This window comes from Poromitra crassiceps (genome assembly GCF_964638095.1).
Source record: "Poromitra crassiceps genome assembly, chromosome: 10".
NCBI lineage: Eukaryota > Metazoa > Chordata > Actinopteri > Beryciformes > Melamphaidae > Poromitra > Poromitra crassiceps.
The window spans coordinates 31480267-31504008 of record NC_139631.1 but is presented as its reverse complement, the minus strand read 5'-3'; the positions used below and the strand labels follow the sequence as shown (position 1 = coordinate 31504008).

Sequence of the window (23742 nt, the reverse complement as noted above, 5' to 3'; positions counted from 1 at the left end):
TATATGGATGATCTCTCTGTCCAGCTAAGAGACTGCAGAACAGGATGTATGATTGGTAACGCCTTGATTAACCACCTTATGTATGCGGATGACCTGGCGATCTTCTCCCCCAGCAGCGCTGGGTTTCAACATCTGCTGAATATCTGTTCTGATTACGGGGTCCAAATTGATGTTAAATACAATGCTAAGAAGAGTGTTGTTATGATCTGTAGAACGAAAGAGGACCGGGATCTTGCTTTTCCTGTCTTTCTTTTGTCTGAGCATGCTCTATGTGTCTGTGACAAAACCAAATATCTGGGCCACTTCATCACTGACCATATGGGTGATGATGATGTATAGACAGCGGCGTGTGTTATACATTCAGGCTAACATGTTGGTCAGGAAATTCCACTCCTGTTCTGATGATGTAAAGATCACACTCTTTAGGGCTTACTGTACCCCTATCTATACTGCCCCCTTGTGGGCAAAGTTTAAGAAGGCAAGCATGCATAAACTTCAGGTTGCCTATAATGATTGCATGCGCATCTTGCTGAAAAAAACCCAGGTGGAGCAGTGCTAGTGACCTGTTCTGTAAGGCGGGGCCGGGTGGCCACTTTCCAGGTGCTCCTGAGAAATCTGAGGTACAGGTTCATCTGTAGATTGAACGTGTCTCAGAATGTTATCATTAAGTTGCTCACTGATCCTGGGCTAAGCACTGTGAGATACCAGTCACATATGTGGAAACTCTGGTATGACTCTCTTTTATAATGTACTTTTGTTCTTTTATTGTGCCCTTATGTGCTTTTTGTAATTGTGTATGTGTCATCTATGGACCAAGCGTCTGCCAATAAAGGTTTGATTGATTGATTGTGTGTGTGTGTGTGTGTGTGTGTGTGTGTGTGTGTGTGTGTGTGTGTGTGTGTGTGTGTGTGTGTGTGGGTGTGTGGGTGTGTGTGTGTGTGTGTGTGTGTGTTGTTTCTGTCTGTGTATAGATGGTTCCCCTCATCAACACAGTCATTGATAGCCTGATGAACCACATGAATGCATATGCAAAGTCAGGAGAGGCCTTTGACATCCACAGGTAATTGCACATACCTCCCTCATAGTGTTGATCTTTGATTCAGTCTTTGACTACCATAAACTCTGCATTTTTTTCTTCATGGTAGAATTATATGTATAATACATTTAGTTTAATAAGTTATAGCATCAAAAGTGTATGTTACACTTTAGCAGCTATACTGTACAGTAGGCTATATACGGTATGCTGTATTATAAAATGGGTACCTCAAATCACGCGATCTGATTGGTTCATAGCCGTGGTATTTATTGAGGATATACCATGGCTATGACATCATTCAGTATCACCGTGCCTGGCCATTACAAGCGATATTTTAATGGGAAGACGCCTTCGCCCTGTTTAGCCCCGCTGGTCTCTTGGTGCTGCAGCTTGATTGGCTGTCTTGCTGTCTTTCCGTTTTGCATTGGTCTATTTTGAATTTGGCCCCTCCTCTTGTCTTGTCGTACGTTGTCGTCATGTTGCCAGGTATCCCAGCATGCTTTTTCAGCGATTCAGTCTCATCCAATACAAAGTGAAGGGGGCTGCTTTTTTTGTCGCTTGTAATGGGCAGGCAGGCATGTCACTCTGAGAAGGGCATTCAAGCAGTTCTCTAGACCGGTTCGTAGTTACCAACTAGTAGTTAGTAACTAGGCCTGCCCTACTCTCAAAACACCACTGAATGACTGAAACACTAACTTGTTAACAAGTCATGTTTCTTTCAATGGTAAAATTCATTTTGGAATCCCGTGCGTTGCTTGGTTGTTGAGATAATTGTGTATTACAACCACTAAACCGGAGATAGATAGCCAACTACTTTGCACAGCAACTGCCTCGCTCTATGTACAGGCAGCCAGGAGGGCCAATTTTTATTTTGAACATTTATTTATTTATGAATACAAATGATTTAATTTGGAGTGTATCTATTACCTTCATATTGCCATACTTGGTAACCGTTTTATGAAGGTAATTCAGGCCGTGATATACTATAACGCCCCTTAGCTGTGATATAATAACCATATACTACGCCTAATGTGAGCTATTGCTTAATTGACTGACTCACTGTGTCTCTTCTGCATGCATTTATTGATGAAGGCAAGATGTTTATGTTGCATTATACCGTGTTCTGGACTATACGTGGCTTGCTGTAGCCTATTGATCGGCTGTGTGTGTGTGTGTGTGTGTGTGTGTGTACGTGCGTGCGTGCGTGTGTCTGTGTGTGTGTGTGTGTGTGTTTGCATGCTTTACAGATGTTTTAGCTGCTTCTTCATGGATGTTACTGCCAGCACGGCATTTGGGACCCAGTTGGACTCTCAGAAGAATCCCAATCACCCGTTCGTCCGGCATGTCAAGACGTTCAGCGACTTCACTTTCACAAGCCCCATCATGCTCTTTTTCCGTCAGTTCTATCCATTTGTATTTATATGATCCATTTATATGTGAATGCTGTAATACAAATACAAAGGAAGCACAAAGTATAAAATGAAATATGTTTGTAGTTAATGTCAGAAAAATGTACACTAACAGCCACTAACAGAAAGTTGGTTTGTGTCTTCTTCACTCTCCAGTTGCTCTTCCTTCCATCTTGGCTCCTCTGGCGACTTTGATCCCCAAGAGAAGACAGCACGTGACTTTCTTCTCCAGCTTCCTTAAGAAGCTTATCAAACAGAGAGATGAGCAGCCTCCTGAACAGGTGCTACTGAACCTTATGGGCATTACAACAATCAGCCATGCTTTGTTGAATCAAACTGACCAATGCCAGTGAATTCACATCACACAAACATCACCCACAAAAAGGTGTGGTAAATGCTTTTAGAAAGGTAGCCAACAAAGTACTCAAAGTAAAGAACGGAGCCAACTGCTCCATCATACATCTATCCTGCATCCAACCATCCACTAGTACTGCAACAATCAGTAACCTACTATTGTTTTAATCAGTAGCCTACAGACTATTGTTTTAATCAGTAGCCTACAGCCTATTGTTTTCATCAGTTGCCTACAGACTATTGTTTTAATCAGTAGCCTACAGACTATTGTTTTCATCAGTAGCCTACAGACTATTGTTTTCATCAGTAGCCTACAGACTATTGTTTTAATCAGTAGCCTACAGACTATTGTTTTCATCAGTAGCCTACAGCCTATTGTTTTCATCAGTAGCCTACAGACTATTGTTTTCATCAGTAGCCTACAGACTATTGTTTTCATCAGTAGCCTACAGACTATTGTTTTCATCAGTAGCCTACAGCCTATTGTTTTCATCAGTAGCCTACAGACTATTGTTTTCATCAGTAGCCTACAGACTATTGTTTTCATCAGTAGCCTACAGCCTATTGTTTTCATCAGTAGCCTACAGACTATTGTTTTCATCAGTAGCCTACAGACTATTGTTTTCATCAGTAGCTTACAGGCTATTGTTTTCATCAGTAGCCTACAGGCTATTGTTTTCATCAGTAGCTTACAGACTATTGTTTTCATCAGTAGCCTACAGACTATTGTTTTCATCAGTAGCTTACAGACTATTGTTTTCATCAGTAGCCTACAGACTATTGTTTTCATCAGTAGCTTACAGGCTATTGTTTTCATCAGTAGCCTACAGGCTATTGTTTTCATCAGTAGCTTACAGACTATTGTTTTCATCAGTAGCCTACAGACTATTGTTTTCATCAGTAGCTTACAGACTATTGTTTTCATCAGTAGCCTACAGCCTATTGTTTTCATCAGTAGCTTACAGGCTATTGTTTTCATCAGTAGCTTACAGACTATTGTTTTCATCAGTAGCCTACAGACTATTGTTTTCATCAGTAGCTTACAGGCTATTGTTTTCATCAGTAGCTTACAGACTATTGTTTTCATCAGTAGCCTACAGACTATTGTTTTCATCAGTAGCCTACAGACTATTGTTTTCATCAGTAGCCTACAGGCTATGGACCCAGACTGCATAAGAGCTCAAACTTCAGTTCACACAGCTTCAAATGAAATAGATCATGTTCATAGTTCACAAATTATAATTTTGAACTAAATGGCAGCATAAATCTGGGTGGGGAGGGTGAAAAGGCAGCGCTTGCCCCTCCCTCATTACCACTACTGAGTTGCCCCTCTTAACCCCACCTGCTCCTGTGGAGCTGCTCAGTGGCCAGCAGACCAGACTGTGGTTGTACTGGTCAGCTTCCAGGTGTGAATGTGTGTGTGAGTGAGCAGGGTGCTCCTGAACAAGTGTAAACCTTTTAGACCACAGCGCTCCCCCCTCACCCCTCACCCCCCCCAAACATCACCCATATGCCCCTAGCCTGCATTTATTATAAGATTATGACCGGACACAATAATTCAAATTGTACTTTATGTGGTCAATATGAGCTTGACAAATTCAAATGTAATAAAGTATATGTCGAAGTTTGTAAAAAGGTGATCTTCCCTTCTGTCAGTAGGTGATTGAATTTCTGATATATATCTTTGTATGTCGACGAGTAGAAGCGTCGAGACTTCCTCCAGGTGATGTTGGACGCACGGAGCAGCCAGGAGTGTGTCTCCCTGGAACACTTTGACATGGTGAACCACGCTGATGAGCTAGATCACACACACCAACAGGCACCCCAGCCGGCCTCGGAGAAGGACAATGGCTATAATCACCCATTGGTGTCACCCACCAAACGTCCACAGAAGACGATGCTGACGGAGGATGCGATTTTGGGCCAGGCTTTTGCCTTCCTCCTGGCAGCCTATGATACCAGCAGCAGCGCGTTGGCCTTCACCTGCTACCTCCTGGCCATCCACCCTGAATGTCAGCGCAAAGTGCAGGAAGAGGTGGACAGGTTCAGCGCCAGACACGTGAGTGTGTGACGCTGTGGTTTAGTCTGTAATAATTGATTGCATTTGTGTAGCACTTTTCTGACTACTCTAGGTGCTTCACATACAGTAGAGTCAGCCCTGCTTTGCTATCCCCCCAGCAAGCCAGCGATGCTGTAGCCATGGTGCGGTCTGACCTACATCTCATCCAGTTAGGATGTAGGATGGCAGATCTGGGCAAAAATAGTTGAATATATTTTCCACTAGAAAATATGAGACGTACTCATATTTAATGTTGTGTCCCTGCTCACCTCAAGTAGCGTAAATACTGTATTCAAACCACATTCAAAAATGTACGTACTGAATGATGGGAATTCTGTTGATGTACTGTAACTCTATAAGAAGCTAAGCACCCTGGGTAAGTACCCAGATTAATCTAGAGCAGAAATTACCTAGTTCCACATGCTTTCACTCCTTCCCACATATAATTGTCTGTGACAGTTTGATGGCTGTTGTCCATGTGTCATTAGTCCAGGCAGGCGCCACTGCTGAGAAGCTCTCTGAGTGCAGATAACTAGTCATGTTCCAGAGCCCATCAGAAATACAGCACATTAGCACTGCAGCTGTACTGTGATAACCTATTCTCTGCTGTGCGTCCCTGCTCTCATATTCACCCTGCTATGCTACAGGCCAGTGGAGGTGAACTGTGTGTGTGGCTACACACGTTTCTTTTTATCAGTCTATTTCCTGATAGTGTTTTCAGACTAGGGATTCTCTCGTTGCCCTTTGATTTATGGTGTGCAGATGAGATGACTGAATGTTTTGATGTCATGATGTCATGTCATGATGTCATATTTGTGGTAGTATATTTATATGGAAATTATTTACAGGTCATTGACTGTGTCTTTCGTTTAATTTCATTCAGATAAACAGAAAAAGGACACTCTTTTGGAAGATGCCGATTGCTTCCTTCCTACCAAATGTAAATGTAAATCTCCTCTGTGAGTCCTGAAGAAATGGCTCTCGCAGCATTTAGATTTCAGATTGAACAGTGCCCCAGTGACCAGACTCCTCTTTTTGCTCTACCAACCATTATTCATTCTGCTTCATAATGCCCCACAATGCACGTGCGTACCGATGGTGCGTGTGGATATGGGTATGTGTTTATTTGACACACTACATGGTCTTGTTTGACTCATTCCGTGGTCAAGGCCAGATTAACACCCCCAGGGGCCCCTGGGCACTGAAGCCCATTCTTAAAGTTTGAGATTATATCCAAATACATGCTGCATGGCGTACTTACTGTCTTCTCTGTGCATACCTTGGTACCTTGACATCGTCTGGGCTCCAGGCAGCTCCCTTTCGCAGATTCATCTGACATCAACATCTTTATGAATTTACATCATCTTATAATTTTATCCGGGGACACCTCGGCATTCCGAAATGTCGGCACTCCGAAATACCGGCATTCCGACAAAATTCTAACCCTAACCTCGCCATTGCGAAAGAACCCTCCCCCAGACCCTAACCCTAAACCTAACCTCTCCCACCCCCCACGCCTAAGCCTAACCTAACCTCTCGGCGAAACATTTTTTGGAGATAAAAAAGGGCCGCCTCTCCGAAAGCATAGAAGTCAATGATCGGAATGCCGACACTTCGGAATGGCGAGGTGTCCCCATTTTATCCAATCGTGCCTCAAGACCAGCAGATTAAGTAACAACAACACCACAGGCCGTCTTTTCTCCGTTTAGTTTATTATCACAAAAGTAAGCAAATAACATTCTCCAGTCATGCGTAAACATCTACCATTCCACAGATATGTTAAAATTCACCAGTCCTTAATGCTAAATAGTAGCGTTAAATAATTATATTGTATCAAAGCATTTGGCTGATGTTATTGCCATGATCATAAAGGCTAGAGAGCGCTGGGGTCTCCATGACGTTAGCCGTCCAGGGTGCGTGCCACTCGGTGTCATATCGTGTCATCAGTTCCCTGAAGAAACGAACAACGATATGTGTTAGTAATTCATCGCTGTTAACGTTAACATTAATCATCAATCATCAGGCGTAGCACCCCAACCTCCGGGCGGCCGCTGCCCGTGCCGGGAGCCCCCCTCCCGGCCGCGGGCACCCAGCACATGCAGCCACCGCCCACGACAAGAGCCCCTTGCGTGGGCGGTGGCTGCCCTGGGTGTCCGCGGCCAGGAGAGGGGCCCCTGGCACGGGCTGCCAAGCTAACTCGCAAATGTTGCTAATGTTAGCGTAACATCAGTTAATCCAATCCGTTACATTTAACGTGCAAAATGGCCTACCTGCACTTCATCCTCAGTCAGACATCTGCAGTTATTCTTCTTTCTTTTGGCAAATTGAATAGTCAATGTTTGCACCCAATATTCACCTTACAAAAACAGCAAAAATCTGCGACCTCCATGCTAACTATTTAGCAATTGTAGTCCTAGCTGTTTACCAGGCACTGCCGCTGTTACGTCATGAAGGCAAGTCGATCTGATTGGTTGGCGTTGGCACGCCCAGACGGTGACAGACGGTCCATCCAATCACCTGCCAAGTAGCTTGAAAAAAGTGACCGCCCTCTTCAGCAGGGTAGCTTGGCCAAACCCAGATGGATGTTGGTTGTGAAACAAATGTGAACGAACTTACATTCATCTGGCAGCGTCAGGTTAGGGTTTCTAGGGTGAGAGCAAAATGAAGAGGCTAATCTTCACATTAATATCCTCTTCACTGTCTGTGTCTTTACAATGATGAAAAAATTGGCTAATAAACACAGGTGCAAGCAAAACACTAATGAGGGCTTCCAAATTCCAATCATGGAAGTTTGAAGCCCTCATTAGTGTTTTGCTTGCACCTGTGTTAACCCTGCCTTTTCGACAGAAAATGACCCCTGTGAGAAGGGTCTACTGTCCCAACTCCCAGGCTATGTAAATAGCCTACAGTAAGCAACACATGTGACTAAAGTGTGTAGGCTGTGCAATAAAACAGAAGAGACAGGCTGCTGATATGGGATAGTTCTGTGGAGCCCAACATGACAACAAAAACCTGGGCACCTGCCCATATGGTAGATCCGGCCTTGTCCGTGGTCCCGTCCATGCTAATGCCTGGACCAAGACCTCAGCCCTTAGCTGGTTCTGCACAGCCAGCAGACCGGTCCAGAAGACAGGATCAAACACAGGAGGAGAAGATCTCACTGGAGTCATGAACTCTTTCATCTCTCCGCTGCCGTCCCAGCACATCACTCTAAAGCAGTGTTTCCCAAACTATGGGTCGGGTCCCAATTTGGGTTGCGGAGCTGTGGGGGGGGTAGGCCCTATCACGTCTCCTATATAAATCCCCCTTATTCCCACCTGTGCACACAAGCTCAGTGGCCTTGTGGTCTGAGTGTCCGCCCTGAGACTGGGAGGTCGTGAGTTAGATCCCTGGCCGAGTCATACCAAAGACTATAAAAATGGGACCCATTGCCTCCCTGCTTGGCACTCAGCATCAAAGGGTTGGAATTGGGGGGTTAAATCACCATGTGATTCCCGAGCGCGGCGCACGCTGCCGCTCACCGCTCCCCCAGGGGATGGGTCAAATGCGGAGAACAAATTTCACACATTGTGTGACAATCAGTGGGACTTTACCTTTACCTTACAATATATATTCAGTTCTCTTAATTCTAAATTTGTTGTCTTTAGCATCGGTGAGTCTTGTTTTAATGTAGTGATGTAGGGATTTATCCCCCACCTGCTCTATGGCTCTGCATCCCCCACCTGCTCTCTGGCTCTGGGACTTGGCAGCTGGCTCTCCTGCAGAGAGGCTGCCTTGTGTGAAAGCTTGCCATGCATGGCTCAATCAGCTCCTTGTTTCTGACAAGTGCTCCTCACCCTGTGTGGATCCTGCCATTCATACCTCTGAAAGAGATATAGTGCAGCCAAATATGCAAATGCTGACAGCCAAAGTTGCCAGTCTAGCGAGATTGATGGAAAAATATGTGCTGTATCTCTCTCTCTCTCACTCTCTCCCTCTATCCATCTCACTGCATGCCATTGCTGCTTGTGGCCCCCAGGGGGGGGTCACTCATTAATTTGCCACCTTTATCTCCCTGAATAACAGTATAAGTTTAGGCAAATCGAGCCCTTAATGACTCATGAAGAATGTGTAAGGCAGGAGATGGAGGTGGGGGGTGAGGTTACTCCTGCTGGGAAGCTCATACTGTAGAACTGTCTCTACAAGGGAAAAGGAGGGGTGGAGAGAGGAGGAAGTTTGGGGGGGGGAGAGCGTGTGGGTGGGTGGGTGTTTTGTGGGTGTGTGTGGGTGTGAGAGAGAAATGTGGGCTCGAAGATCTGACTCTGATTCAGTTTGAGTAACTGCTTAGCCACAGCTACATCCTACCTGTCCTTTTTCAATTATTTATCCACATCCCGACTGGGTAGGGGAGGCTCCTGGTGCTTTCATTGATATCTGAGAATATCTATGAAAGGCACCCCCTCCCCATACATGTGTAAGTGTCCAGTGAATCCGACATCCGTGAAACAACTGAGCATCTGTCTGTAGTGAACTCAAGCATGAAACTGCCTTCTGAGGTTGAAAGTGCATCAGATGTGATTCATATGTATTATTACCATACAAAGAATGGCTCCACACACTGATTTTGTATGTATTTTAATTTTTTTACTTGGAGGACATTACTAAAGAGGTTTCAGCATTCAGCTTTCAACAGTGTAATGTCCTATTTATAACCCCCAATTATGTACTGTAGTTCAGCTTATTGCACCAATTGGATAGGATGTTAAACACACTGTGTAGTTAAACACACTGTCTAGTAGCTCTGGAGGAAATCAAATCTGACATAGAATTGTCATTATGAAAAGAGGAAACCCATTATTTAAACTATTATAATACAGTTATGAGAAGAAGAAAAAGTGTGGCGTCGCTGCAATCTTTATGGCAAAAATGCTAATAAACAGTTTAAAGTCAGGAAAATTGAAAAATCAGCCCTTTCAGTCCAGATTTGATAACAGATAGCTAATGTAATAAGTAACTAATGTAAAATAAAATAAATAAATCACTCACATTTACTGAGCCTCCCCTGAAACTGTTTGGAGCTAAGCGCGTTTGTTCAGGCTAAGATTAGATTATTAGAGAAGGTCAGTGTAGGGCATAGAGTGCAGTTCACTCTACCAGTCGTACTTATAGCCTCTGAAGGGAAAATTTAAAACACACTGATGATGTCACAACATCAGTGTGTTATATAAATCATTATTCTCGATGAGGTCCCATTTTAATAAGTGATGTGTCATCAGTAATTTATGACCGATGTTTTCACAATGGCTCTGTGCATACTGTAAGTGATTTTCTGACAGGATAACATCACAATTGCTCAAGTGACATCACTAATGACATCATCACTGATGATGTGTAAGTGATTTGTGACAGACACTGATGAGTCTATTACATCACTGATAACATCACAATGTCTACGACATCTGGCGATTGTGCGCTCCTCTTCCAGCCATGCACCACCCATAAGGGCATCTCCATACCAGAGCATGGCTTTGATCAACTTTGCCTAACCAGACCATCATGCCCAACCTGGGGCACAGGAACTAGGAGGAGGCAGGGCTGGAATGATTGTAGTTTTCACCACTGGTGAAGTTTGTACGGTGCTGGAGCAGGCTGCCGTGCCGTATTGCATTAATGGTCATGGTGCAATCACCCCAAGCAGGTCAGAAGTGTTACACAGTATATGAAAAGAAAATAATCATTGTGGGCTTTGTGTTTATTAATTAGGTAGGTGCAATAAGCTTTCAGTGTATGTTCAACCAGCGCACAAAGCCAAAACAGGCCAAAATAAAATCAGAAATTAATTCTGCTCTGCTCGGATATTTCAAATTTAAAAATACTGGCTGTAGCATTGTTGTCGAAGAAGCTAGTATTTACTCTTATATCTCTGCCTTGCCTTGCCTTGCAATTTTTGGCACTATATAAATATAAAATAGATTGATTGATTGATTGATTGATTGATTGATTGATTGATTGATTGATGTCTCCGAAATGTCTGATAACAGCATGGTCATTTGATGACTTACTATGCATACAGTAGCTTAGATATTACATGTTATTTTAAAACATAATGCTATCTTTAAAAAAAAGTAAACTAGGCCTATTTCTAAATATAGGCCTATTCCAATATGTTCTAAATGTAAAAATACATTTTTCCTGGTTTCCCGTAATTATTTTCCCGTGAAACGCGAAATGGGTTGGATGGCAATCGCCGGGAATCCCATTTCCCGGGATGAAACCCTAGGCATCAGTCAGTATGGGAGTGACATCAGTCAGATGTCAGGGTGGTGGATGTTGTGTTCGTGTGGGTCACTGCTGCATTAGTAAGACTATTAAGATTACTGATTCACTCACTCACTCACTTCTTGTGACATCATCAATGTGTGTCTAAATGACAACATCAGTGATGTCATAAATCCTTTCCTCCACGCTATAAAACGACCGGTAGTGGGTATTTTAGCCTGTTCACTTTGCCTCTTGTTGTCTTGTTGTCAGAAACATGGCACAGCGTGAATTGAATGTTGACAGCATTATTTCTCGATTGCGCGAAGTGCAACGATTGCGTCCAAGGAAGATAGTACAGATGACAGAGGCGGAGGTGCGCGGGCTCTGCATTAAAGCCGGAGAGATTTTCCTCAGCCAGCCTACCCTGCTGGAGCTGGAGGCTCCGCTCAAAATCTGTGGTGATATCCATGGACAGTACCCAGATTTGCTGAGGCTATTTGAGAATGGCGGCTTCCCTCCGGAGGCCAACTACCTGTTCCTGGGGGATTACGTGGACAGAGGGAAACAGTCGCTGGAGACCATTTGCCTGCTGCTGGCCTACAAGATAAAATACCCGGAAAACTTCTTCTTGCTCAGGGGGAACCATGAGTCTGCCTCCATTAACCGCATCTACGGCTTCTATGATGAGTGCAAGCGCAGATTCAACATAAAGCTCTGGAAGACCTTCACAGACTGCTTCAACTGTCTGCCCATTGCTGCCATTGTGGATGATAAGATATTTTGCTGCCACGGAGGTCTCTCACCTGAACTGGAGTCCATGGAGCAAATCCGCCGCATCGTGAGACCCACTGATGTCCCTGATACAGGTCTGATGTGTGACCTGCTGTGGTCAGACCCAGATAAAGACGTGCAGGGCTGGGGGGAGAACGATCGGGGAGTGTCCTTCACCTTCGGGGCCGACACAGTCACCAAGTTCCTCAAATGCCACGACCTGGACCTTGTCTGCCGAGCCCATCAGGTCGTTAATGACGGCTACGAGTTCTTTGCCAAACGACAGCTGGTGACACTGTTCTCTGCCCCCAACTACTGTGGGGAGTTTGACAACGCAGGCGGCATGATGAACGTGGACGAGACCCTCTTGTGCTCCTTTCAGATCCTGAAGCTGCCGAAAAAAGCAACGTACCAGTACGGGGGATTGAATTTGGGACGTCCCGCCACGCCGCCCCGTACCGTATCCCCCAAAAAGAGGTGAGCAGCCCCCACCCCCGGACAAACCTGCCCCCTTTTCCAAATCTCTGGCAAACGTCCCTGCAGGCTGTCTCAAAAACTCCAGCCTCCTCTGTCAGCTTGTTCATGTGTAAAAAAAAAAATGCTTGTTTTTGCTTTTTTGGGTATCATATCATATCATAATATGTAGTCTGGCTCACTGGAAGCAGGCTGCGGGGATAAGCTCTGCCATTGGCTCTGACCATTTCAGTCGGAGCGAAGGGAAATCCCTTTCCGCTCCCTGCGTGTCACTCAAATGCCTCTGCCGCTGTGAAACAACAACACTAGCTAGCAAGCTAGCAACCTACACTGAAAATGGCAAGTTTTGACGAAGATTTGGATTGTGCAATAAAGCAGCCGGCCTGCTTGGTAATTTCGGTGGATGGTTGTAAAGATAACAGAGCCTTTTCCAGAGTGAGAGTAACAGGAGCCAGACTCTCCTGCGCTGATACAGCACGAAAGATAGTCTAGACGGAGATAGTCTGGCAAGCGAGACTATGATACTACCATAACTAGAGACCATCTTCTCCAATATTTTATTTTCAGTTTTCAGAACATTAAAAAAAAACTCAGACACAGGGAAAGAAAGAGAGAAAGAGAAAAAAAACAATCAACATTCCAATGTTACAATATGGTGCTACCAGCTGCTAGAGGTGTCCATGTGCTTCCAATAGATGTGGGATGCCACATGGGATCCCACGCAAGGGGTTCATGAAAAACCAGCCGGGCAAATCTCAGCGGTCGCCCCTAACCTCATCAAGGTAGGCCAAAAACGGGTCCCAGATAACCGAAAACCTTCCAAGTGAGTAGGTCCGCAGGAATCTGAGTCTTTCCATTCATATAACGAAGATCATATCCACCAACCACGGCTCAAAAGAAGGAGGTGTGGGGGACTTCCATTCCTGCAGAATGAGTTTCTTGGCGACAATACTGTGTCAGAGACTGTTGCACAGCTGTAGGAAAGTTCAGAGAGGACTCTGAGCAACCAAAGATGGCGATTTCTGCCTCCGGCTGAAGGGTTATTTTGTAGGCTTTAGAGTACCAGTCAAATAGTTTGTCCCAGAAACCCGTCAATGAGGGCAGAACCATAAGGCATGAGACAGAGTGCCCTCTGACACCTGAACTAGAGACCATCTTGCAATGGGATCACACACCAGCCCGTGACTTAAAATGAATGTGAGCTAGGTGCGTAAAGTGGCTCAGATCACGGGCATTTTCGAACGTGACCTTCATTTTTATGTCAACACACACCTGTAAATTTATTTTTTTATTTGACGTTATTTAACCAGGTTGGTCTCGTTGAGATGTCCCTCTTTTGCAAGAGAGACCTGGCCAAGAAGCAGCACAAGGTAACATACATACAGTTACAACATAACATATCACCACAACATTTGCATAAATTAGGCAAACAACCAAAGATTAAAAGAAGAAAAGTACAACAAATTTCACAGTGAAGGCAGGCAGGATTCAAACTAATACTGTTACCACTCATGCATGGGTCATAACACTTGAAAGTTTTGTGACTGCATCATGCACGGTTTTGATTGTCCAAATCACAGGCAACCTGAGATTCACAGTATTATATGGGACAAGATGAATGAGATGGTCTCCTACACTCCTGTGATTCTGGACCCAAACACTGCCGATCCAGAACTGATCCTGTCTGAAGGTCTGACCAGTGTGAGAGATGTGGAGAGACACAGCAGCTTCAAGTTTCATTTATTAAAATTTTACTAGGCAGGGTCCAACAGTATAAAAACAGTTTTTAAACAGTGATCCTGAAGTGCATCAAAACCTTACAGTGCGTAAAATACATACAAACTAGAATTGAGCGAATTTCTATATATTTTTGACAGGCAGCTAGCTGGCTGCCGGCCTAAATCTGGCTCTGTCTGAAGCTGACTGACTGACTATATTTTTCATAGGCAGCCAGATGATGGATGACTTCATCAGTGATGTCATCAGTAACACACATGCTGCCTGGCATATAGCGAATTCGCGCTTGTATAGCTGTGACCAGTCATGGTCCACCTCTATAAGTAACTCTGTTGGTCGGTTGGTTCACCAGAAAATGACATCACAATGGAGTGGATGACGTCACACACTGACTGACATTGCATATCTGGTCGCAGCTATTCCGAATTCACACTTGTTTTATGACTGCAAGTATTGGGAGTTCAAGGTTGTCATCCACATATAATAAATAATAATAATATATAATATATAATAAATATATCTTTTTCACAAGATGAAATAAGCGGTCTCTTTTCCAGTCATGCTAAGTCGGCGTCTTTCAGTACCTGCCAAGAACTAGTAATAAAATTACGTCTTCTCATCACCATTGAAGTATCCTGTTCCCAAAGCAAAGTATTTCAAATGCCAATCACAACATCTTTAAAGCAGCTACGAGCAAGATTTTCGATTGTTATTAAACAGTCTAAATTTAATATCAATGCATCACATCTTACCTCTAATAGTAGACGAGACCAACGCAGAGTAGTTTCACTTGAACCCCGAGTGAATCGGCCAGTGTTAGTCTGTCTGTGGCCAGGGCAGATCAGGAAGTGAAATGAAACGGTTTGCAGCAGCCACTTCGGCCATAACCACAAAATAACTTCCCAAAAACCTGTTAGAATATAACGAGAGATGTTCGTGAGAGTATGCATGGCGTTCTCCTTGTTTATGGTATGTTGCTAGGCAGCGCGAACGGGGGAAGGCAGGCAGCTGCGTTTCACTTCCGGGTTTCACTTCCGGGTTTATCCGGTCCGCCGGTAGGCAGAGAGAGAGAGAGCCCCCTGGTGATGCGAGTTTAGACAGACACAGACTTAATAATAATCAAGAGAGCAATCTCCGATTCACACGGCTTTGGTCTCAGCTACTATTATAGGTAAGATGTGATGCATCAATATTGTAATTATACTGTTTAATAACAATCAAAAATCTTGCTCGTAGCTGCTTTAAATGAGACTGTCCCATATTTCCTGGCATGTTTCTCTATTTGTCTACTATTGTGCACATCCACAAATAAATTGCTCTTTGTGCTCTATGTTTTGGATCTAATCGGTGCTACAGTATTACTATTAGTCCTGTTCTTATTACAGCTGTAACCGTTACTACTGTCGTAACTGTGCATTACTATTAATACTTATGCTCTTACTTATTATAGTTGTTAATGGTATCATTATTGCTGCCATAACTGTGCACCTGCCATTACTGTGCACCTCTCTCTTAACCCACTGAGATCAATAACATTGATTATTGTCATAGACATTGTGTGACACACATGTCACTTATAACAAACCGTGCACATGCCGTGCCAGAACCATGCATCCGCGAGGACCAACATTTTTTGTGGACCGACCGACCGACCGACCGACCGACCAACAAACCAACCAACCTAGAGAGTGACTTATAGAGCTGCTGCCCAGCTATTCTGGCCCCAGCTAAAAAGATAGGCATACTGTTAGTACATTAGTCACTGATGAGATCACTGATGATATTACCAATGTACCGAATGTCTGGGGTCCCTAGATTTGTTTATGATGTTAAAGTGGGGTCACAAGCCAAAAAAGGTTGGGAACCCCTGCTCTATTCTTTGTGAAATAACAGTTCAGTTGTGTATAGAGAGTAGCAGAGCAGAGTAGACCAGAGCAGAACTCCCTGAGGTTCACTCTGTGGATGATCCTGAAAAGCTGAGATAATGTGGAGATAGAGAGGGCTGGTTAGCAAGTGTGCTAAATCATTTGATGGTGATCCCTCAGATTTCTTTGATAATTGGCTGAAAGCTTGCATCTCAATTTGAAATATGGCAGGCTCGTCGATGTGAGGATTATAATAGCCAGCATCAATCCATGTATCTGTGCATGTGTGCACATTTGTTGACGTGTCAGAAATGTCTTCCTCCTGTCCCATTTCATCCCAGTGAATGGCCTGTCCTCTCTCCTCCCTGTTCAGCGATGCCTGTCACGTCACCATGAAAAGACAACAGATAGGGAGATAGAACACCTCGCCTCGCCTTGCCCGGAGATCACGACACTGACGCCTCGCCTCGCCTCGCCCGGAAAGAGACAGGCGGATTGAGAGCTGTGGCTGATCCCCGAGAAGCACTGCAAGCTCAATATCCCCTCTCCATCGTCGCGCTCCCTATCCAAAGCGTCCAGGCTGTGGGCTCCTGCAGTCTGGTGCCATCAGCCTCAGGAGGAATGACATCAGTCATATTTCGGTCCATCCCTTGGTCATGGGGGTCGTCGTCGTCGTCACCAATGCATTATTCATACTCAAAGCACCAACCTAGACAGATCTTATCTCAACAGGGCAGAGCAGCAATCACACCTGGCTCAGGGATTGAACAAACAATTGAAGGCATGCAATAGCAGTGGCTCTTTCTGATTAATATTAATGTTTGTTGCAATGTGGCAACTTTTCTGTCCTGGCATACCAATTTGTAGTGCAAATCTATTGCATGTTTGTGTCATTTCACTCAGCTGCTTACACGAGTGGTGGGCCATCATGCTTTCTTTAGAGCCTGTGTACTCTGCAGTTGGTTTAAGTAAGGCAAAATGACACCCAGGTGAGAAGTAAGCAGTACAGACATCAGCCTATCAGTGTCTGTCATTAATCACTGAGGACATCACAATTGCTTAAGTGGCATCACTGATTACATTTTATATGACATCACTGATGATGTCACAATGTCTATGACATCAACGTTACGACATCATCATTGGGTATGACATTATCAGTCACCATTGGCCCAATTGATGATTCTGGGACAACAACACATCATCAGTCACATCACTCGATGCTTGTGGAGAATGACATCATCAGTGGGTATGACATCATCAGTCGGGGGTGTTTGGAAGCTCTTCTGGCTTCAGGCAAACTGGATGCCTTGCGGCACATTGCTGCCTCTCACAGAATATTACACAAATTCCAGACTCGGGGGTCCGCCCCCTCCTCAATGTTCCTCCGTCCGCCTCGCCTAGCGGTCATGTCAATATTCAGAGATAAAGAAGTAGGAAAAATAACTAAAGGACAATCACAATGTTGCAAGTGCAATCCAATATACAATATATACATGAGACGAGGAGTGTTGTTCAGTAGACATTAAATATGAATTTACATTGAATTTACATTCATTTACAGTCTGAGTCAAATAGGCGTTAAATAGGCAGTGAATTTACATTAATTTACAGACAGAGTTAAATAGGCATTACATTAAATACGAGTTACAGTCTGAGCGGTGCACGGTGGGGGTTAACAAGAGTAGTCTGATGGTGTCAAGTTCCTGTAGGGGAAGCAGCTATAATACTTTAAGTAGTGTTCCTGGACCTCTCGGCCCTCGTGCCAGCGCACCGACCTCCCTCGCTGCTCGACGCCTCCTGCTTTGAATCCTGCTCAGCAGCCTTCCACCTTTGCATGCTCAGGTGATGGATTGTGTTTGTTTACTAATATGAAGGATGGAAGGACGCACACACACACACAGTCACTCATAGAAGCTTCTAAAAGTGACAGACGGACAGTCCGTGTCATAATGGACAAACACACAAAGTCCGTTATAGAAGTGGCAGCACTGCTTAAAATAAATAAATAAATACCGGTAAACAAGTAAATAAATAAATAAATGAAATAAATAAACAGAAATATTCCGCGGTGGGTTTTCTGACTGATGTGTGGTGAATGTCAACAGCTGTCACACGGCAGACATTGTTAGATAAGCCCCCTTTTCTACAGTGAATTCATGAGAGGTTGAAACACATGCACACGTAGGCCTGCGCACACTCACCACATACGATGCGTACAAACACACACACACACACACACACACACACACACACACACACACACACACACACACACACACACACACACAATCACATAATAAAGCTGAGCCAATGGGACTCCCTTCCTCTCTGTCCTCAGTCACAGGAGTTGTAGCCATGCTCGCTGTTCTATCACGAGACCCAACCATCTTTTGTGAGTTTTAATGCTTGCAAGTAATGACATCCTGACCCAAAAAGATGCGAGTCAGAAATGTGTAGAACGAACCCTGTCGTTCAGCTCATTATAAAGATAGTTTGAGAAGATTATTGGTCCCAACCGATGCTTCAAAGTGTCTCTGTGTTATCAAAGCTTAGCTGTCAAAGTTAATCCAAAACATTTACTATGGCCAACACAAAGAACAAGGTGTGAAGGAATTTCCCAGCTGGCTGACATGAAATAACATAAATTTACCTTCTCACCTGCAGTGGACAGAGAGAGAGAGCTATATTTCACTTGCCCAGGTTTGGAACAGTTTGAAAGGTCTAATTGGACACCATTAAATGATAAACCGCATGGTGTAACAGAACCGGTCGGAAACACACCTTGGTTATGTCTTTTCTAGGTGAAAGGTTGTGCTGGTAAAATATGTTTAATACTAATTAATAGTTGCTACCACAGGAGAGACTTTTACATGTCCACAAATATTGAATAAAGTATCGAAAGTTCAGGACAATGACCTTGCAAATGAACTGTATTTTTCCTGGTTTGAATGGCTTTTTACTTCAACAAAGATCAGGCCTACATCAGTGTGATATAACAGCAGGCTATGATTGGCCTGTGGATGAGCGAAGCCCTCCTGCAGCTGTTTTGGCCTTTAAAAGGTAGTTGTACAATGATTAGATGATGGTCTGGTGCACTCACCAAACATTTGGAATGGTCTGAAAGGGCCTGCAAGTCTTAAGCCAGAAATATAGCCAACATAGCCGAGTTTAGGTCAGCTAGACCTACATACTCAAACGTCCGCTTGATGAAGGCGTCCCAGGGTAGACCCCATCAAAATGAATAACACTATATGATTTCAATGACTAGAAGTTAGCCCAAAGAGAGAATGTAGGCGTGCATATTGGTCATACCTTCCACTCTCCTGTTATCTTCCCATCTACATTATAGTGTACTTGTACAGCGTAGCCCTACGGCGCGGCCAGCGAGCTCTGACACTCGACCATAAAGGGGGGTCTGAGGGTGCATTCTGACCATCTACCAAAACTTACCACAGTCTCACCAGAAGAGCAGAGGGCAAGAAAAATACACACAGGAGAATCTCTTTGCTCAACAACAATGTTGACAACAAGAATATTGTTTTCAGGCCGCACTGCTAACCATATACCAAACCTAGGCATATTTATTAACCATATACCAAACCTAGGCATAGGCAGTCTGAGTGGGGAAATTGGTGCATGAGGGAAAGGGTTCTCCATTTATTTCAGGCTCTCAGTGCCCTCTGGCGGGCCTCAGAGAAGGCAACAGACCCCACTGCTCCCCAGCTAGTCTCTCCATGAGTAGCTTAGTGCAGCTCCAGCTCCCTTTGTTATTCCTGCATTACACTGAGCCATGTTTACCAGGCATGCAGATGCCCTCCCCCTTTATTCTGTACCTTTCATGTCTGTCCATCTCTTGCACCATCTCTCTGTCCCTCTCATGTAGGCCAGAGTTAAACAGCATACCATGGTGTAGCAGCCTATGGTCCTCTGTGGCCCGGTGTTGGCTAAAGAGCTGACATTGACACATATTTGAGCCTTGGACGTTCCCACTTGTGGTCTATGCCATGCCGCTTGGCGCAGACAGATGCTGATTGTTCACATCTAAACAAATACACACACACACACACACACACACACACACACACACACACACACACACACACACACACACACACACACACACACACACACACACACACACACACACACGCCCATTCTATCAACTTGTAGAGTCAGCTTTGTTTAACACCCCAAAGGATTTGGATAAGTGATTGTCATTGAATCTGCATAATCAGGACACTATGTCATCTGAATACAAATGACCCAATAGCCCTGATGATCTGTCACCATCCAAGAATAATCTGGCATAGCAGCAGTGTATTAGTACTGAAAGGGACACTTGTTTACATCACTTTTCCTTAAAAACAGTGGACAGACAGTGGAGGAACAGCCCACCTTTTCCCCAGTGACAGGGCTCTCTTTGATAAAAGGTTGTCTCTCTTAGATCAGCTCCAGTGGCAGGCGAGCAGCGGTGCAGAGCTTTATCCGTTGATGCAGAGTTGTTAGTTCTCATTAGCAACATGTCAGTCTGTGTGGCACCCCAATGAGGAGTGACAGCAGGGCCCTGCTGCCAGACAACAGGGTCATCGCCATCCAAGTCAGTGAGCGGCTGCCCGGCTCTGGTCCACACGTTCAAGGTCATCCATCTGAGTTGTAAGGCCATGATAGCAACAGGGACTGAAAGCTCCTCAGTCCTTTGAACCACTTTGGCACTTTGGTCGGACAACATTCTTGAAACATTGCCAAATTTATATATATATATTATAATAAGATTTATATATAGATAAGAATATCAGCCGATATATCAAATATATATATATGAATTTTTTTTTACTCCCTAATATCAGTATCGGCATCGGCCTCAAAAATCCAGTATCAGGCGGGCTCTAGTTCATTTGATTGTGTCAGTGGCGTGCCGTCCATTAGGCGAACTAGGCAAATGGTAGGGGCGCTTGAGCCGTTAGGGGCGCCAGAGAGGGTAAATATATATATATATTTTTTTATTACAAATACTTTTTCATGATAATAGGCCTACTATTATTTTACAATAGTAGACAAAAAATAAGCACAACAACGTCTTAAGTCTTTAAATAATAGTGAAATCATTTTTCTAATTCTGGCTTTCTGGCTGCCTGGGCTGCAGCACTTTCACCATGGTCCCTAATCCATGGATTTGGCTGTCTTGTGTTTATACCACCAACAACCAACAACATAAAAACACATTTCTGCAATGACTTTACATAATGTAGGCTATATTTATGTGCATCATCCTACCTGTGCAGCAGGGGCGAGAAAACGATATCATTCTGGACAAACTTTCACCAATCTAATTAATCTCATCATATAGGGATAGGCTATATTTTTCTAGCTGATGCGTTTAGAACATTCTTTTCACTTTGATCTTGCTATAGTGTAGCGTATTTACATGCTTGCAGTATTTAAACTGCAGTTAGATTGGTTTGAGAATAATATGGAATAATAGCCAGACAGACAGAGGGGATAAAAGGGGGGGGGGGGAGATCAGAGCCCTCGGCTTTTCTGAAGCCGGACTGGATCGCTCCGTGGAATTGGAGCTGAAAAGTGAAGCATGTGATTTGTTTACTCCACTTACCCAATGAGCAGATAGTGCATAATTTTACGCTTAAAAGGCGTGGTTGTAATGCTTAATGCTGGGTGTAGCGCCGATACCAAAATATCAAGTGCGCTGGTCCACGCCCACTGATCTGCGCTGCGTGTGGCATTGAACGCAGTTCATAGGCCGATGCAACGATAGAGCCCGGCAAGTAAAATTATTGGGAAAGAACAAGAACAACTTGGATGTATTTATAAAACACGGGTGGCACGAAAAGCCAGACAAATTGTGTGTGACCCTGTACATCCCCTTTTTAATGAGTTCACAAAACTGCCCTCGGGAAGACGCTATAGAGTTCCTGCAGCAACCAAGAACATCTACAAAAAAATCTTTCATACCAAACGCAATAAATCTGCTAAATTCATAAATGTCAGACTCATCCACATCAGAACCATGTCTGTTATCGCTGTCTGTAATGTGCTGTTGTCCTGTTGTCTTGTTATATGTTGTATTATGTACCCTATCATTTCCTGTGCTGTGTACTGTGTCTGTGTGCAAGCAAACCTGTGGACAACAATAAATTGAATTGAATATATATATATGTGTATATATATATATATATATATATATATATATATATATATTCCTGAATCCTTTCATTTTATTGCCCAAAATTGTAGTTTGTAGTTTGAGTAGTTAAACTACACAAAAATGACCAAAAAGTAGTTTAACTACTTGACTCACTACGCAAATATGAATGTAGTTGAACTACCAGCAGCAAGCTACTGCAAAATGTAGTTAACCTATGTAGTTCAACTACATGTAGTTCTCTACTCCCCAACACTGTTTAGATTCACCAAAACATTTCTTTGTCACAATGTTCATAGACTGATAGATCAAATATGAACATGTATTACTGCTCTCTACAGGCAGCATGGAGAACTGCAACACAGCTTTAATGGCAGCCTTGTTGTGGTTTTATTTGCATAGTAGTTAGTGAAATTGTAAAGTAATTTATATTGTTTTCTATTCTTTTGTAGGAATCGCCTGATTACACGAATGTCCAAGAGCTGAAGTATTTAGACATGGTTATATCTGAAGTGTTGCGCCTCTACCCACCTGTATTCAGGTACAGTAAGCACGTTAATTGAATATTAATGATGCATCTTTACCAAATATCACTATCAAATACATGTAATGCTGTGGCATTCCTCGGCACTGTTGAAATCCCAGCACTGGTTTATAGTTAATGTGGAGCAGAGCTGTTTCTTTTCTTCCACAATTATTTTCAGTTATCATACTGACTGATACGATCCATAATTATTATCACTTGTCAGAAGGAATACAGGGAAATGATGTGTTGAGGTGTATAGAACATGGAGGATCCCTCTTTTCAGTGTTACTTTGCTCCACACAGGATTGGCCGTTGCATCGAGGAGGACTGTGTGGTCAATGGCTGTTTTCCTTTGTTCCTGGAAAGTTGACATTTTGAAGATACAGATACAGATGTAGTTACAAGGTTTTCACCCAATAGCGATAAGTAGATAGCTGTGACAGGGGGGAACTTTAATTACATTTTTCTTCTTGTCATTAGTGCAGTTACTGCTGTTTGGCTTTGTAGGGCAGTATAGAGCATGCAGGATTCTTCTTTTCAGTGTTATTTTGCCCGACACAGGTTTGGGCGTTACATCGAGCATGACTGTGTGGTGAATGGCCAGTCTCTACCTAAAGGAGCAACATTGCATGTCCCATTACGTTTCCTACACCGCGACCCAGAACACTGGCCGGAGCCTGAGAGGTTCATCCCTGAGCGGTAGGTGGCGCTCCTTACAACTCCTTACAAACAAAACTACAGTGTCTACCTGTATTTCAACTTTAGCAAGATCTAGCAGATTTCTGAACTGTACTTCTTGACAAATTATAATTCTTCTTTAATCTTTTTCAAATATCTATGTAACTAGCTAAAGCTAGCTCTGTGTTATTCAATTCAATTCAATTAAATTTTATTGCTGTCCACAATGTGGAAATTTGTCTTTGGCTTTACAGGTTTGCTGGCACACATGAAAGTCACAAATACATGCAACAAACACATACACAGTACAGTGAAACGACAGGATCCATAATACAACATAGAAGAAGATGCACAATACAGGCAGAGATAACTCTGATAGTTGATAGTTCTGATAGTTCTGATGTGGATGATGTTTATGAATTTAGCAGAT

At 43.6% G+C, this 23742-nt stretch overlaps 2 protein-coding genes and 1 pseudogene across 3 annotated transcripts in view; 2 read left to right on the top strand and 1 right to left on the bottom strand.

Moving 5' to 3' along the window:
- The window catches only part of LOC310783693 (anthrax toxin receptor 1-like), a gene marked incomplete at its 5' end in the record, with an annotated part of 74814 nt that overhangs the window by 35274 nt on the left and 15798 nt on the right, over window positions 1-23742 (bottom strand). The window lies entirely within an intron of this gene.
- On the top strand, window positions 972-23337 carry LOC310783695 (thromboxane-A synthase-like; the record flags this gene model as incomplete). Its single annotated transcript, XM_083644611.1, has 6 exons — window positions 972-1060; window positions 2284-2432; window positions 2602-2726; window positions 4502-4858; window positions 22561-22649; window positions 23196-23337. 6 exons carry the CDS (start codon window positions 972-974, stop codon window positions 23335-23337), a joined length of 951 nt encoding a protein of 316 aa, XP_083500737.1.
- LOC310783694 (serine/threonine-protein phosphatase PP1-beta catalytic subunit pseudogene) lies at window positions 11373-12350 on the top strand (annotated as a pseudogene). The gene has a single exon. The product of its transcript is annotated as a serine/threonine-protein phosphatase PP1-beta catalytic subunit pseudogene (transcript).